The sequence below is a fragment of the Perca fluviatilis genome, chromosome 5 (genome assembly GCF_010015445.1).
Source record: "Perca fluviatilis chromosome 5, GENO_Pfluv_1.0, whole genome shotgun sequence".
NCBI classification, from domain to species: Eukaryota; Metazoa; Chordata; class Actinopteri; order Perciformes; family Percidae; genus Perca; species Perca fluviatilis.
In genome coordinates this window covers 32,934,181-32,950,040 of record NC_053116.1, presented here as the reverse complement: position 1 = coordinate 32,950,040, position 15,860 = coordinate 32,934,181, and the positions used below count along the sequence as shown (strand labels likewise).

At 40.1% G+C, this 15,860-nt stretch overlaps 1 protein-coding gene across 5 annotated transcripts; it reads left to right on the top strand.

Annotated features, from left to right (window-relative positions):
• Nucleotides 1–58: 58 nt before the first annotated feature.
• Nucleotides 59–15,574, top strand: si:ch211-207e14.4 (interleukin-17 receptor D). 5 transcript variants are annotated; one of them, XM_039801270.1, is made up of 12 exons: nt 59–540; nt 5,247–5,331; nt 6,588–6,746; nt 8,215–8,333; nt 10,138–10,261; nt 10,560–10,598; nt 10,725–10,870; nt 11,043–11,117; nt 12,384–12,450; nt 13,219–13,362; nt 13,553–13,725; nt 14,970–15,574. In XM_039801270.1, exons 1-12 carry the CDS (start codon nt 418–420, stop codon nt 15,513–15,515), a joined length of 1,800 nt encoding a protein of 599 aa, XP_039657204.1. In that variant the 5' UTR covers nt 59–417; the 3' UTR covers nt 15,516–15,574. The 5 variants fall into 5 exon arrangements, with proteins under 5 accessions (XP_039657204.1, XP_039657203.1, XP_039657202.1 ...); XM_039801269.1 differs by having other exon boundaries at nt 13,201–13,362; XM_039801268.1 differs by having other exon boundaries at nt 10,689–10,870.
• Nucleotides 15,575–15,860: the final 286 nt, after the last annotated feature.

Below are 15,860 nucleotides of genomic sequence, written 5' to 3'. Positions count from 1 at the left end.
GTTTGTCATTCCGATGTGTGTTTATGCTGTATGTGAAGGTGGTTTGCTTGGCTCTGGTAAACAGTTTGAGAGCCAAACCTGCTCTGTGCCTCAGTCTCCTACAGCCCCAAAATGAACTAGTCTGGCAGCTTAACTGTTAAAACATATTACCGTGAGCTAGCAGGCTACACCTTCACCCGTAGCCTAAAGACACCACTCCCCTTATCTACTTTATCCCTCCTCCCGTTTTTTTTGTCACCACACACCATTGAGGAAATGTTTAACATTAGATCTTACTTTTTACACCGAATGGTGGCATCTTGAAGGCAGTTAGTCCACTGTGAGTGTGTGTGTGTGTGTGTATGTGTGTGTTTGTTAGTGGGTGAGGTTTAAGGTCTGGTGCTTACATTTGGACCATGCCATGGTGGCTGTAGCAGCATGTGGAAGGCAGCTCTTGTTTTGTACCAGCTCCTTGCTCTTGGTGAGCCACTCTGGGCTCAGGATGATGCCCCAGCTGCTGCCATAACTCCTCGGGACTGCAGTCTGGACTGTATACGACAGGTACAGTAATCCCATTGTGTAGTTATACAAGTTCTTCCTTGTGTGCGTGTTTTGTGTTACTGTGTTGACATATGAGCAGGCTTGTCTTCTGTTGCAGCTACAGACATTGTATCTACATTCATCTCCTTGTTTCATTTTGGTGTTTCTAATCCAGGTGGATTTTTATTTCAAACGTCCAAACAGGAATTACAGGTGACCTGAGATGAACTACTGGTTCTAATCACGATGGGGCAAAACGTTTCTGAAACTGTACAAACAGATTGATTTGTGGTCTTATTGGTGTGTTTTAATAATAACTGGCTGTTATCCTGTGCCTTGTGCCAAACACATGGCTTTATTTAAATAGTTCATTTCCATCAACGCTTGCCTCCAATTGTTTCCTCTCTCTAGCCAAGCAGTTTTGGCAAGTTGGGATATTAATTGTATCCAGGAACCTTGGGGAAAATAAATATATAGGACGTGGACAGTTGCAAACCTGTCTTTAAGTCTGACAATGAACAGATGCATACTTTTAGGTGTTCTTCAAGTCTTTGCTCGTGAATTACTAGAACATTGGACCTGATTAATTGAAATAAAACGAGAAAGGGGACAAAAATAACTTTGACTCGGTCATAACCAAAAGTAGTGATTCCCTGGGGTCAAAACAAAAATCATGAGTGAACCGATTTGGAGCAGAAGAAATATTTTCTGCTGCACATTGTTTTTCTGATTTTGCTCGGTAGGCCTAATTACAGGATAATTTTACTTCTTAAAGCCCGTAATCTGAGAAGAACAAGTCGTTCTTTGGTTTAACATGTCATGACATACTTTTAATTAAAGGGTCCCATTGGAAAAATGTTAGTTACTACTGTCCTAGAAGACAGAAACTGTAATTCTCAGCAAAAGTAAGTTTAGGAAGAGCAATAAAATCTTTATTGGAAGGCTCATGTTTCGGCAAAAAACATGGAGGGCCGTATTTCTTCGAAACTGACTCACACGCTGTCCATCTTTTCTGGACATCTAAACTTCTTTTTTTTTATTTTATTATTTTATACCACCACAAATTCAACAAAAATATAACTACAAGCCGTGTATATTACCAGACATATTCCTACCTCCTCCATTATGTAATACCCCGCCCTCCCTAGTACTTTTACATTATTTATATAATTTAATTATTCTAATTTCCCCTTTTTTTTCTTGCCTTTTTTTCTTTTCTTCCTTTTCATTATTTCTCCCTTACAGTTATCACTTTACTCATACACACACTTGAAACACCATCCACACTTATGCGTAACATGTTTTTCCAACTCCCTTCAAATACGGAAACCGTGATCACCCAAATATGAATCGTAGATTATTCTACCCAGTTATTAATAATACATCCTGGTGTTTGTCAACTGTCCTGTCCAGTCCCGTCTTGTCAGTTCTGTTATTGTCCCGTCTCACTTCCTTCTGTTGTTCTGTTTGTCACCTTGTCGCGTTTTATGTGTTACACTTCGTACGTGGTGCTTTAAATCCCCCCTGCCCTTATATGGATCCAGGATCTCACTAAAACAGGGTGAATGGTTACGGTGGGGCAACCGTTAATGCACTGAATGTGATTCTAAATCTGAATGTAACATATGTGTATATAAAAAATATCGCTCTATAATAAAAATAAAGTTGTCCTCCGAAGAGGACATCTAAACTTTTAAAGGATATGTCCTTTCACAGAGGAAGTATTATTTGCAAAAGTTTGCTGTACTTGATTGTGATTATAAATAATCTATCTCCCAGTGTCTCGGATTCAAAACAACTTGCTGCATATTTGTCTCACAGCAGTCCAATCAAACTGCCATTTTCTTATATCTACAACGACAAAACCACGCGGCTCTTCTTGTACATGTTGTGCCCTGGACTGGCCTCCTTCACTTCTCTGGAGATAAGGCTTGCAATGCGAGACTACTTATCTGTGAAATTTCAGATTTATTGTAAACAAGGACTCAAATAGCTACAGTTGTGCTCATAAGTTTATGAACCCATGCTAAAGTTGACTAAAAAGAGGAATAAAAAAAAATCATCTTTTGGAAGTTGATCTTAATGCCTTAATTAAAAAAAAAATGAGGACAAATCTGACCTTTAAGGACGCCAATTTTCTTTGTGAATGAATAATGTATTGTAAAAAAATAAATGTTCTTCCTTAAAATACAGGGGGCATAAGTATAGACACCCCTATGTTAAATTCCCATTTTTAAAGGCCAGTTATTTCATGGATCCAGGATACTATCCATCCTGCCAATCTCTAGGTATGGTTAAGGGTATGTGATGATGAGGAGCTATTTTAATTCCAAAGGCCAAGGGAACTTTATCAGGATGTATAGTATCCTGGATCCATGAAATAAATAAAAATAAAAATCTGCCTGCCTCTATGGGAATTTAACATAGGGGTGTACTTACTTAAAGCATGCCCCCTGTATTTTAAGGAAGAACATTTATTTATTTACGATACATTATTCATTCACAAAGAAAATGTGTGTCCTTAAAGCACATGTGTCAAACTCAAGGCCCGCGGGCCAAATCCGGCCCCTTGCAGATTTTGATCTGGCCCGCATAACAATTTAGGTTCACAATACATTTTGGCTCACCTAGTTTTTTTTTAGCTTTTTCAATGTTTTGTCGCTTTTTCTGAAGTTTTTGTAACTTTTGCCGACGCTTTTGGCCCCTTTTCCACCGTTTTTTTTTCCTGATGTTTTTGTTGCTTTTTTTTTTACCTTATTTGTCGTTTCTTTCTTTGATGGCTAAGTTACTTTATTGCTGACTTTTTTGGGGTCTTTATGTTGACCAAACTGTAAGTGAGAAGGCTATATGAGACATGCAATAATAAGTCAAAGAACCTTGACTTTTTTGATGAAATAAAAGCATGTGAATAAACTAAATGTCTGGCCCTTGATGTGATTCTTATTTTCCTGTGTGGCCCTTTGTGAAACTGAGTTTGACACCCCTGCCTTAAAGGTTGGATTTTTTTTTAAATAAAGACATTAAGATCAATTTCCAAAAGATGATTTCTTTTTTTTTTTTTGTCAACTTTAGCACAACTGTAGTTCCAGGCAATATGATGATACAATCTCAGGGTTAAACCTCTTTGCACTTTTTTTAGCCTCTGGCCAAGAGTTTTTTTTCATAAAGAGTAAATGGAAGAATGTTAGCTTGTCAACGAGCTGAAACTCATACGTTACTGCCAGTCCCCATTGACTGACGCACACTGTCATTTCAACTTCTCTCATTCTGTATCACATTTCTTTCATCTCTTGTGCAATCAAGTCTGCTATTGGCATGATATCACATGATTTTTTTTTTGGAACCCTTGCTGTCATCACACACCTGAACCATGCCTGCCAGTAGCTCCTCACCGGACGCTGATTGGTCCAAAACGCATTACTTGAAGCCTGACAAGACGGATTTTTTTTGTGATCCTGCCCTCTTTATTCATTCATTCATTCATATGCAGATATGTGTTTATAGAGATTGACAGTGTAAGTATAACCTCAGAACAATTTATATTCAAAACTCTTTGCAGATGTTGACTTTAGTGATCCCTTTTGTCATTTTCAGCATTTCCAAATCAGATTAAAAAAAATTGGATCACACCTTTACCTATATGCGACTAGATTTACTTTGGGTGGGCGCAAATGACTCTTCAGACGCAGTCATCTATGTATCCTGTGGGTGAAAAGCCATTCACATTGTGAGCATGCCAGTCAAAGACATCCCATTTGTGGCGTGTATGCTAAGAACACAATGTTCTCAGATGCGTGCAAATAAGTATTTAGGCTACAAAGACTTCCCGACCATCATTACCTAACCTGACAGTTTATCTACCATTTTGTTGAAACACACACACCCACAAACACCCCTTCCCTCATTGTCTCTCTTGCCTGTGGCTGTATTTCTTTCTTTCATTTTCCCCTTGCAGAGCAAGTTGGCAAAGTGTTCCTCCCCTATATAATATTTACTTTGTTAAAAGCAGTTTGCCTTCCATATCCTGATATTGTTAAATCATAATGGTTTATTGTTTCAACTAGTTCAGGCTACCTGTGGCAACATTTGTTTCAACAACAAAACCAGCAAGCAGCTGATACTGTGAATTGGAACCACATTTACATATTTAGCATTGCCCAGAGAACATTGAGAAACACACCCTTATTGTTATATGAATTGTTTTTCTGATATGGGGACAGAACTTATAGCTAACATGGAGCCAATATAGGGAGGCAAGAATGGCAACAAAATTCAGCAACAATACAAACTGCACCTCTCTCTCACATTTACATGTCTTTTAATTAAGTTATTAACAGCTTATGTCTAGCTTTTTTTTACATAGCATTTTGTTTTGTTAATTTCTTTGTTTCTGCTATTAATTCATAAATTCCCACTTAAGCAGAGTGTGTTCTTTCACATTCTTGCCTCTGATCCAATCCTCCTTACTCCTGGCAATCAAACCAGCAACTCAGTCCAGGAATTTGACAGTTTGATAGTTGACCATGAATCTAACCTAATGGTATGTTTATATTGAGGTGTGCAACTGTGGCTGTATTTATTTTTGTGCTCCATTTCCATTGACATACATGTATTCAGGCTGTTCGCCTGACATGAAATTGGCAAGTTTTGCAAACAACTTTCAATACGCATTGGCAAAAATGCAGTTTTAAGTGTTCAGTCTGAATTCATTGCTTTCCCCTTTGCAGGGAGGACCTGGATGTGAATACTGCAGAATAACCAGAGCTGATCTCAAGAGTGCTCTGGGTTTTAACTCCATCAAAGTGTTTGGAAGTAAGTCTGATTCAGGCTGCACTGTCCACCACTTTGGTTCACAGTGAAATAACAACAGTTGGATTGATTAAAAATTTAATTCAGACATTCATGTTCCAAAGTAGGCCTACCTATGAATGGTGGTAATAATTGTAACGTTGGTGGTTCCTACACTTCCATCCAGCTACGCTAGCTAGCCACACTCAGTTCAAAACATCAGTTTTTCCAATACTTTATTTTATGGACACCTGTAAAACTAATGGCATTCCCATTAGCCTACCAGTCCTTTGTGTTTGCTGCTAAGTAGCAAATGATAGCACGCTAAAACACTGGTAAAATGAACAAGGTTCTAAACATTAGAATGTTAGCATTGTGATAGTGGGCATAATAATAAGTTTATTTGATATAGCACCTTTTTACAGACAAAGTCACAAAGTGCTTCACATGATAAACATTTGTAAAAATACAGCAAGATCCAACAGAAAAGCAAGGAAAAAATAATTGAAAGACCAATGAAAATCATTTAAAAGATTACAACCTTAAACCCAAAGTTACAAACATGAGTCAAAAGCAAATTTAAACAAGTGTGTCTTCAGCTGCTTTTTAAAAGCTTCAACAGAGACTGCAGAACGTAAGACAATAGGAAGGGCGTTCCACAGGTTTGGAGCCACCGCTTCAAAGGAACGGTCGCCTTTAGTTTTCAGGCGAGTGCTTGGGACCACCAGTAATCCCTGGTTAGAAGACCTGAGGATGTTTAAAATACGAAGGGACACAACCAGATTGCAGAGAGCTGTTGAGTATAGAGAGAACCAAAGTACTCACAGACCCAACAACATTTTTAAACAAGGAAGTTGATATAATATCTACCGGGCTCGAGGAAGATTTCATACTGCTAACCAGATCAGTGAGTTCTTGTAGCGCGATCGGAGCAAAACAATTCAAGCTTGGTGGCCGGATTGAGTGAACCGAATATGGAGTAGTAGAGGGGATAATGCCATTTCTGATATCACTAATTTTATTTACAAAAAAATAGAGAAAGTCACTGCAGTCCTTATTTGAACTTCAGGAGGAGCAGGATTGACAATATTAAGCATGCTAACTTTAGCAAGTACAGCTTTACAGAACTGTAGCCTATAATAGTCGTGCTTGAATAGGCCTATAGGCTACTGTTTTCTTTCACGTTACATATCCAGAAATGTATTGAATGCTGACTAGAAATCATACTACGTATGAAACTTTGACATTCTATCAATGTATGTGTTCTTACTTCTCCTCAGGTTGTATTCCCTGGCCATGTTTTAAGTTTCTAGGGGAAGAAGACCCGCAAATCTGTCAGCACTACGTCCAAGCACCAAATGATGTGAAGGTTGAGTTTGTAAATGAGCCAAACCCCAAATCTGACACCATTGTTGTCTCCTGGAAGCCCAGCTACTATGGTATGTTGATATGGATTGACCAAGCTTATTTCTTTATGCGTTTGTTTTAAGGACACACAGCATGTTTTTACATTGGATGGAGGTCATAAAGTGGTTTGTTGGTTTTTAGGCAGTTTTTAAACTCATGTATCATGTCAGACACAAGTTGCCTCCCCCAAAGTAATTTCTCATACCAAGTTGAAATACAGTGAGTTATTGCTGAAAGGTAATAGGTATGCTTCACATTATGAGAATGCTTCACATTATGAGAATGCTTCAAAGTATGAGAGACAGCTCATTAAATATGATCAAAGCTTTGACAGGTGACGGTGTAGTAGACTTTCAGGTTTAACTTACCGTGCACTGAACCAGTTGAAGCACATGCAGCACACGGTAAGAATATTAGCTTATCAACTCAGAGTTAGACAAGTTGATACATACTTTCTTCGCGTGCGGTAAGGCTGTCTGACGGCTCCAGCAGCATCAGCCCATCACAGAACAGGCAGGTGAATGGTTCTAGTAATCCTACTGCTCCGAATAAATCAACATAACATACAACATTTATTTACATTTGATTTTAGAGTTAAAGCGGTCAACATGTAGACACAGCCATCTTCTAACCGTAAACAAACCGGGAACTATATTCTCAGGTGGAAGAATATAGTACTTGGGCGGAGTGATATGCTCGCAGCAAGCCTGTCTGAGAATATAGTTCCCAGTTTGTTTACTGTTAGAAGATGGCTGTGTCTCATGTTACGTTGTTTTTTGTACACGCTGTGACTCTACAAATCACAACATGTAAATAGGATCATGTTGGCGTTATTTTGTCACTTTTGTCACAATTCGGAGCAGTAGGCTAGTTGGAACCAGTTACCTGCAGGATCTGTGCTGGGCTAAGCTAATGCTGGAGCCGTCAGACAGCGTTACAGCACGCACGGAGATGAGAAGGGTATGTATGGACTTGTCTAACTCTGGGGGTTACTGTGAATAAGCTAAATTCCCAATAAGTCGGCGTGTTCCTTTAAGATTCGACATGATGACTTAAATGAACTCTACCACACTTCTATAGGAAAAGGACCACAGGAAACCTCTGGAATGTGTTATCAGTGGGGCCCCCAAAATAGAGAGGTCCTTGTTGGATATGCGCCAATACTACTGGTCAAACTATTGTTCCTTCCCCTATCTATGATATATGGTTACAGATATATACGGTTTTCAAACAACGAAAGTCAAAGTGACCATATTGAGAATTGGGTGCTGTCGCTCTCCAGCTTCTGCAGGAGCTTGTAAACTGATGCTGAATTCCTTGATGTAAATAAACCTTTATAATCAAGAACAGTGTCAGCGGATTCCTCTCCATACAGCATTACACCATCGCTGCTAAATACACCACACGTGTTTTTGCCATTGGAGTATATCTGCAACTTGGGTGTTGGATTGCTGCTGAGTCTGTGACACTGATTTCACTCTGTTTTGGGATTTGTTGCAGGGATCGCATTCCTGCGAGGCTTTCAGGTGTCCCTACAGGCTTTGGGAGGGTCAGGTGTTGCCTGTCAGCTCTTTCTCTTCCACCGTAACCTCTCCCTCGAGGCTTCACACGCACAAAGGGTAGGAAGGGTCGATCTTGCTTTGACCTTTTTCCGTCTAGTATGTTGTTTCTGACAACACACATTCGTGTTGCATACATAACAGTTCCCACGATTTTCACTCACAGGAAGGTTCACAGCTATAATTTCGGGTTTAAAACAATAAAGTGGTACTTTACAAATAAATACATTTCTTTTGAAAATCAGTAAGTTAATGTTTCCCACTGTCTTACAAAACAAATTCAACTGCATACAAGGCATAACAGGGCATAGCAGGGCACCGAGCACAACCACAGCGACAGTGGCAACCATGATTTAGTCACCACCCTAATCCAAGGAAAACTGCGAGGTGAGAAAACATAAAGACTCCGGGGAATAAGTTCCCTAGAGCTAAATTAGTAACAAGCATTTCTAGGGCATGAATGCACACAGATGGAAAGAGAGAGGAGAGCAGAGAAGAAGAAGATTAGTGGATAAGTAGACATGCATGCTCCATATTAGTTATATATATATATATATATATATATATATATATATATATTAGTCTATTAGTTTGTCCCAGCTTTGGCGATGAGAGAAACATATTATTGTACTGTATTTGACCATCACTAGGCAACAGATCACTTACTTAATTACTTAATCACACTTAATTTCTGTTTTTTAAGTTAAAGATTTTTACAGGTCATCTTAGCAGTAAGGGTTAATGCCCAACGAGGTGTTTATTATCAGGAATTATTATGACGACAGGGAGCCAGAAATGCCGACACGCAGTGAATAATTTACAACGGTGACCGGTCAGTTTTATCGCAACAACTTAGTAGGTGGACACCCTGCAGTCATTCAGAATCGAGTATTCACCCGGACCATGGTATAATAAAGAATAAGTGTTAAACCAACAAGTGGCTTTAAAGTTCTGCAATGAAATTAACACCATGGTGTATTCAAGGTAGAGATAGATTTTTTTAGATACCCATGTAATGGTAAATTACATTTTTTGTTTTTTTACACAACTTTACTGTATCTAGCCTATATATGTGTCTAATAAAAACTTAAAAGGGACTTTACAACAGAAAAACAAAGTGTTGTTTAAAGGAGAATTCCGGCCAATTTTTACATTTTACCGATTAGGCTCGTTTTTTTTCTATCGACTGTACTCGCATATTTATAGTGATCAAGATTAACGTAAAAATTGGCCAGAATTCTCCTTTAATGCACACCTGGCAGACAGATGTGTCAGAAAATTTCAATTATTTTGCAAAAGAATAGGTTAAATTACCACAAAGAAAGAGTAAATCTTGCACACTGTTAGCACTTAGGTTATACAATATTTCGGTCATGCTTTTCGTCATGCATCAGTTCCATATTATAAAACAACCACATGGAGACAAGAGCCCCAGGCTGCAACAACCACTCTGTACTAGCACTCTGGGAGGCAGTTCGGCCATAACCAAGTCCAGGTCTCAAATCCAAACTGCAAATGTCTTTAAAACCTTAAAGAAAAACTAATCCTACAAAAAAGAAAGAAAAAGAGTAAACTGTCTTCTGTTACACAACATAGCAGGCCAATATTCCAATGCACTTCTTCTGAAAACACACTTTTGTTGATTTTTAAGGAATGTCAAGTTAACAAAATATAAGGACAAGAATCGTCAAATTACTAAACATGCAGAAAATATCAAACGGGCAGAAAGTGTGATCCCATTAAAGGCATTCCCCTCAACCCATAATAAAGCCTACGTACAGAAACTCTTATCTCGCCTTATGAGATAAAAGTGTGAAGTGTGTTTAAAGAAAACCAAGGTCATGTTTGCCACTGTATTCTGCAGGTGTACAAGTCGGACCCTTTCCCCAGCCTCTCCCTTGGGTCCCAGTATGCTGTTACCGTCATGGCTCTGCCAGTGCCTGAGCAGTGGGAGCGGTTCTACCACAGCAAGATCTTCTCCACACGCTGTAAGATTCCTTTCAAGCTCTAGGCTATCTATCTAGAGCTCATATCTCTCGCTATCTTATCACACACACGCGCACACACACACACACACACACACACAGTTTCATTGGAGTTCACAAAGTTTGTGGTTGCTTCATGGTAACCTTTAAATTGTCTTATTTACACTGCATATAGTTCTAATAACATCCCTGTCATTAGCTCTGCCCTCTAAACATACAATTTCCCTAATGAATCTTTCAGTATGACTATTGCAAAAACAATGTGAAGCTACAGTATAATAATGTGTACATGGTTTTGCAGCATGTGCAGAGAAGAATGGTCTTGAGCAGTGCAAAAAAGGTGAGAGAAAATGTTTCTTATTGTTCCCAAATAAACTCCGTTCTGCTACAGAAATGCCATTTTGTATTTAATGTTTGTTCTTATGATCAGCTTTACATCAGTCAATATTTCACGGTCTGGTTCCAGACTGGTACCCCAAACATGTTATGGTCCAGCAGGAAGGGACTGCCATCACTGTGTCCTTTAACCTGGCCCCCCCAAAGCTGGGCATCAGAAGCTACTTCTCCCTGTGTTACGCAAACGGCATGAAGAAATACACAGACATCACACCTGTCAGTGGTTTCAACTTCTGCAGCTTTGTATTTTGCTGTTTGGTTTTCATGCAGTGCACTAATACAGTACCTTGCTTCAGTGATGTGTATCACAGAAATATGTAATGACCACGTGGCCTTAATAATAATATTTTTTTTAATGAATAATTTACTGTTCATTTAATTTCCTCAGAATTTCAGCAATAACCAAACTCACCACAGCTATCAGCTGAAAGACCTGCAAGCAGGGACCAATTACACCTGTGAGGTAAAGTAAAAATGGTTCGAACTCATCTGTAATTGCATAATATGTATAATCACTTCAGTTTTCAGGGGGCATTGTTTTCAAAAATAAATGTTACGTGGGCTATGCTAATTTATAAATATTCATCTTTTATTTTCTTTGTTTTTTTTAAAACATTTCTTGTAGTTTGACAGAATAATCTTAACTCAAGGTCCACTTGACAATAGACAATCAGCGGCTCCCCTCGTCTCTGCAGAGTTTTTTTTAACGTCTTTTGACTGATTGTTTTGGTTTTCTGGCCCGCAACTTTATTGTCTACTCTCACCACTCTCATCAGTGTTGTTTTAAACAGCAGGCATCTGTTTCCTGCAAAAATAAAGCCACTGCACGATACACATTACAAATTGTGCCTAGCAACAAACGGCACACATTTAAAGGTCCCATGACATGGTGCTCTTTGGATGCTTTTATATAGGCCTTAGTGGTCCCCTAATACTGTATCTGAAGTCTCTTTCCCAAAATTCAGCCTTGGTGCAGAATTACAGCCACTAGAGCCAGTCCCACAATGAGCTTTCCTTAGGATGTGCCATTTCTGTGTCTGTAGCTACAGAGAGCCGAAGTCCCGCCCCTTCCGGTGGACCTCATGGGACCTATGTGTCTAAAAAATATGAACTGTAGTGAACAGGGAGAGGCAAATTATTTTTTGATCCCGTTTGAATTGAGCCATGGATTACAAATATGATGGTTATCAATTTAAAAATAATAATTTTTCAACTGAAGAAAGTCTCAGTTAGCTGTAGATTTGTCATAGTACCACTTAGTTTTGTGTGAAACCGCTCAGTGAACTACATCACTCGTCTCACACAACTTACATCACCTAGCTTGATACTCAACTTGCTCGCTAGCTAGCTAGCTTAGCTCTGTTCCACAACACATCTAACCTTATCTTACCTTACCTTATCCAGTGAAGTGTTTTCAGCAGATAAGCAAAAGAACAAGCAAGATCCGCTGCTTATTTTGGTAACGTTACATCCCCGGTACGATACCCCGAGACATCGTAGCTTCAGCGAGACGTCATCCATGAGACATTGAAGTGTGTCTTTCAAATTACGTATTTTCACAGTCTTATACTTCAACATTTTAAAAATGAACTGAGACTTTCTTCCTCCGCCCCCAAGTGGTCAACAAATAATTAACGCAGGTTTAAGATTATTTTGTCAATCTACACTTTCCAAGGTCCAAAAAATACAAATGAATTAACTTTCATGCTCAACATTTCTTGTGTCACAGATTGCAGCTAACCAAGTGGATGCAGTGAGGAAAACCTTCTATGTTCAGGTCTTGCACCTTCAAAAAGGTAGAGGAGGTTGTTTCGTTGCTGCCAAACCACTTTACGTATCAATCTTTTTTAATGTGGAGATAAAATATCTGTCACAATAAAATAAACAAGATATTTAATGCATGTGCGATCAATACCATCTGTCATTCATCCTTTAAAGTAAGCCAAGATGTCTCTCTCTTTCTCTGGGCGGGCAAAGCAGAGAAAGGGGAGGTAACCTTTCCCCTTATGATGTCATAAAGGGAAGATTCCAGATTGGCCCATCTGAGCTTTCATTTTCTCAAAGGCAGAGCAGGATACCCAGGGCTCGGTTTACACCTATCGCCATTTCTAGCCACTGGGGGACCATAGGCAGGCTGGGGGAACGCATATTGATGTTAAAAAAACCTCATAGTGAAGTTTTCATGCCATGGGACCTTTAAAGCTCAGTAATAAACATGCTGTGTCTCATGTGTTTATATCATACACAGACAGAAACATAAAAATGACAGGAATTCTTTTGTTGAAACTATTTTTAGACAATCATTGGCTGGGATCTTCCTCTAGTTTGCTGGTAGGCATATTTTTGAAATTCAGAGAGAGCTGGGCAAGCTGTTTCCCTTGCTTTTAAGTCTTTATGCTAATATAAGTCCACCTACTCCCAGCTCTAGCTCCGTAAACATCACACAGACGTGACAATGGTATCAATCTTTTCATCTAACTCTGCAGTTATAAGCGCATTTCCCAAAATGTTACCGTCACTTTGTGTAAATTGTCATATAATCCCAGCTCCCTCATCCTCAGAAGATTCCCCGCCCCTCTCTGTCACTCCCTCATTGGCTCTGATGATTCCACTGGGCCTGTCTGCTGGAGTCATGCTTGTAGTCTCACTGGTTGCTCTCACCTTGAGGAGGCCCCGGCTGCACATGAAGAAATTTGACATAAAACAAGGTGCAAAGACAAACTAAGTACTTCCTGTAAAATCACTGTTTGCGCTGCATTAAGTCTAATTTAACCAATCATCATAATTGTTTATTTTTTTTTTTACACCATTTGATTGAGAACCATTGTTGTATCTCCGGTCTTTCTCTTTGTCATCGTGTGAAACACAAGCAAATTGATTTTCTTGCCATCCGTTCAGATATAATCAAGGAGCATCTAGAGAGCGGGACTCCGGAGGAAGTGATGCCATTATCCAAAAACAGGCCGACCCCTCCTCGTCTTCTGATTTGCTACAGCAGCCGTGATGGCCCCGCTCATGTCAAAGCCGTCATGCAGTTAGGAGCCTTCATACAACAGCACATGGCCACTCAGGTAGTGGACGTGACATTTCATGGCTTTAAAGGGGCGCTATGCAATTTTGGCAATTTCTTCGCTGTTTTGCTCGCAGGTTTCTCTATAGAGCTCCACCTACAGCTTCGGAATAGATTTTTGGCAACGCTGTCGTAAAAAGTCCTTGGCGACTCTCCCGCCCCCCCCTCCCATCTTCTCCCTCTGGTCATGTGCATTTGTTTTCAAAGAAGCTGGCAAACGCAGGGAGCCATGCCCACTGAGGTTTTTCTCGAAATATTACCCTTCTCTCCCGGGTCCGTTAACATGATTCTTTTTTTCCTAGAATAGCCTTAGAAACGCTGTCGGAGCAGAAGCAACTTGCGTTTGCCACCATCAAGCTGACAAGAAACTCTGTGGCAGATAAAGTTTCTGATCAAAGATTATTACAAGTGCAACAGCAAGAACGCCAGGTCAGCATCGAATTTGCAGGCTTCTGCTTGTCTCAGTTCTCGCCATTCTGAAAACGGATGTCCGATGATTACTCGTGTCTGACTCTGTTCCTCCAACAATGCTTTCCTAGCTTTCTGCTTCTTTTTTGCCGGGTCAGCCATGACGATATTGTGAAAAACTCCAACATCGCTACCTTGTTCTTATAGCTAGCCGGTTCCTGGATGGGGGGGGCGTGTAGCGGCGTGTATGTGTGCAGTGCCGTGAAAGCAATTCGTTACATCGCGAGACCTGATATCCACGATACAAAGTTGCAAGGGTGGTTTTTCCGCTCACAGGCGCTAGGGGGGAGCGAGACAACCACCATTCAACCCGAAAAAAAGTCAGATTATTAATTATTTTTTTTATTATTATTAAGGTAAATGAAGCTAAAAAAACTGCATAGTTCCCCTTTAATGCATTTAGCTACATGTGTTCTATTTAGGTTACCAGTATCCCTTGTGTTGACTTAGGGTCAAATTGACCCGTTTTCAATTTTTGTTCTATATCAAAAAATATGGGACGTAGAAATAAGCGCTGAAAATGTGTAGAAGAACAGTTTTACAATTTAAAACATCAAAAAAAAAGTGTTTTGTGTAAGGTTGACGGGAAGACAACACAAGGGCAGAAAAAAAAAATGTCTGGAGATTATTTTTGCAACATCTTACAAAGGTAATGCTAATATTGTCCCATTTCTTTGTTTTTACTTTTTTTTTTTATATGAGATAGCTGTGGGGTTAAATGTGTTATAGCCTAAGATCAGTTTGCTGTGACACTGTTCTTTTTCTTTTCTTCCCTAGGTGTGCCTGGACCTGTGGGAGTCTCTGAGCGTGGCTGAGGAGGGCAGTATGGCCTGGCACTGCCGGCAGATCCGTGAGAGCGACTTCATCTTGGTGATCTGTTCTCGGGGCCTCAACCACAGACCTAAGCCTCCAGAGGGACACGACCAAGATGAGGGGGCAGACCGAGGGCTGCACTTTGGCTCCAACGCCTTCAGCTCTGACACCGCCGTCCAACTCATTGGAGAGGAGGTGGGCCGAGCCAAAGCCAGAGGCCAGGACCTATCCAAATACATGGCGGCCATTTTTGAGTACTCTGAGGAAACTGACATCCCCACTGAACTGAGGCTGGTATCTCATTACATGCTGACGAGTGACTTACAGCTGCTTTTCTCCCACCTCCATGGGGTGGCTCTACATAAACCGGGGCATTACCTGAAGATAAACCATATCTCAGAGGAAGGCTTTACTAAGCTACCAGCCGGAGCAGCTCTGCAGTTGGCGATCCATGAGGCTCGACTGGCTATGATGGCAAAAAGGCATCAGTCTGTGGAGGGAGGGGACTAAACACAAAAGGAATCCATGCGCCCTGACTTAATGGACGATTCTGGCGCAAAATGAACCTAGGAGTTAATAACACATGGGTTCCGAGTCGACCGTTCTCTGGGATATGTTTTCACGGCAATCAAATGTGACCAGTTTTAGCGCAAACCGCTAACAAAGTTCTCAATGCTTTGGTTTACATGTAGGTACCCTCATTATGCTACTGTGGAAGTGTGGTGCTATTTTAAGCCTTGTTAGTGGTATAGAAATAGCGATTACTTGTTACTTTTGCGTGCCCCGACAAATAGCTTTATAAGCTAATTAGCGGTTTGTGCTAAAACTGGTCACATTCGAGCATGAAAACATATC

Coding starts and splice junctions, on each gene's coding strand:
- si:ch211-207e14.4 (XM_039801266.1), top strand. CDS start 418: ATGTGGAAGGCAGCTCTTGTTTTGTACCAGCTCCTTGCTCTTGGTGAG. Junction 8,334..10,137: donor AGGCTTCACACGCACAAAGG/GTAGGAAGGGTC, acceptor TGTATTCTGCAG/GTGTACAAGTCGGACCCTTT. Junction 10,871..11,042: donor AATACACAGACATCACACCT/GTCAGTGGTTTC, acceptor TAATTTCCTCAG/AATTTCAGCAATAACCAAAC.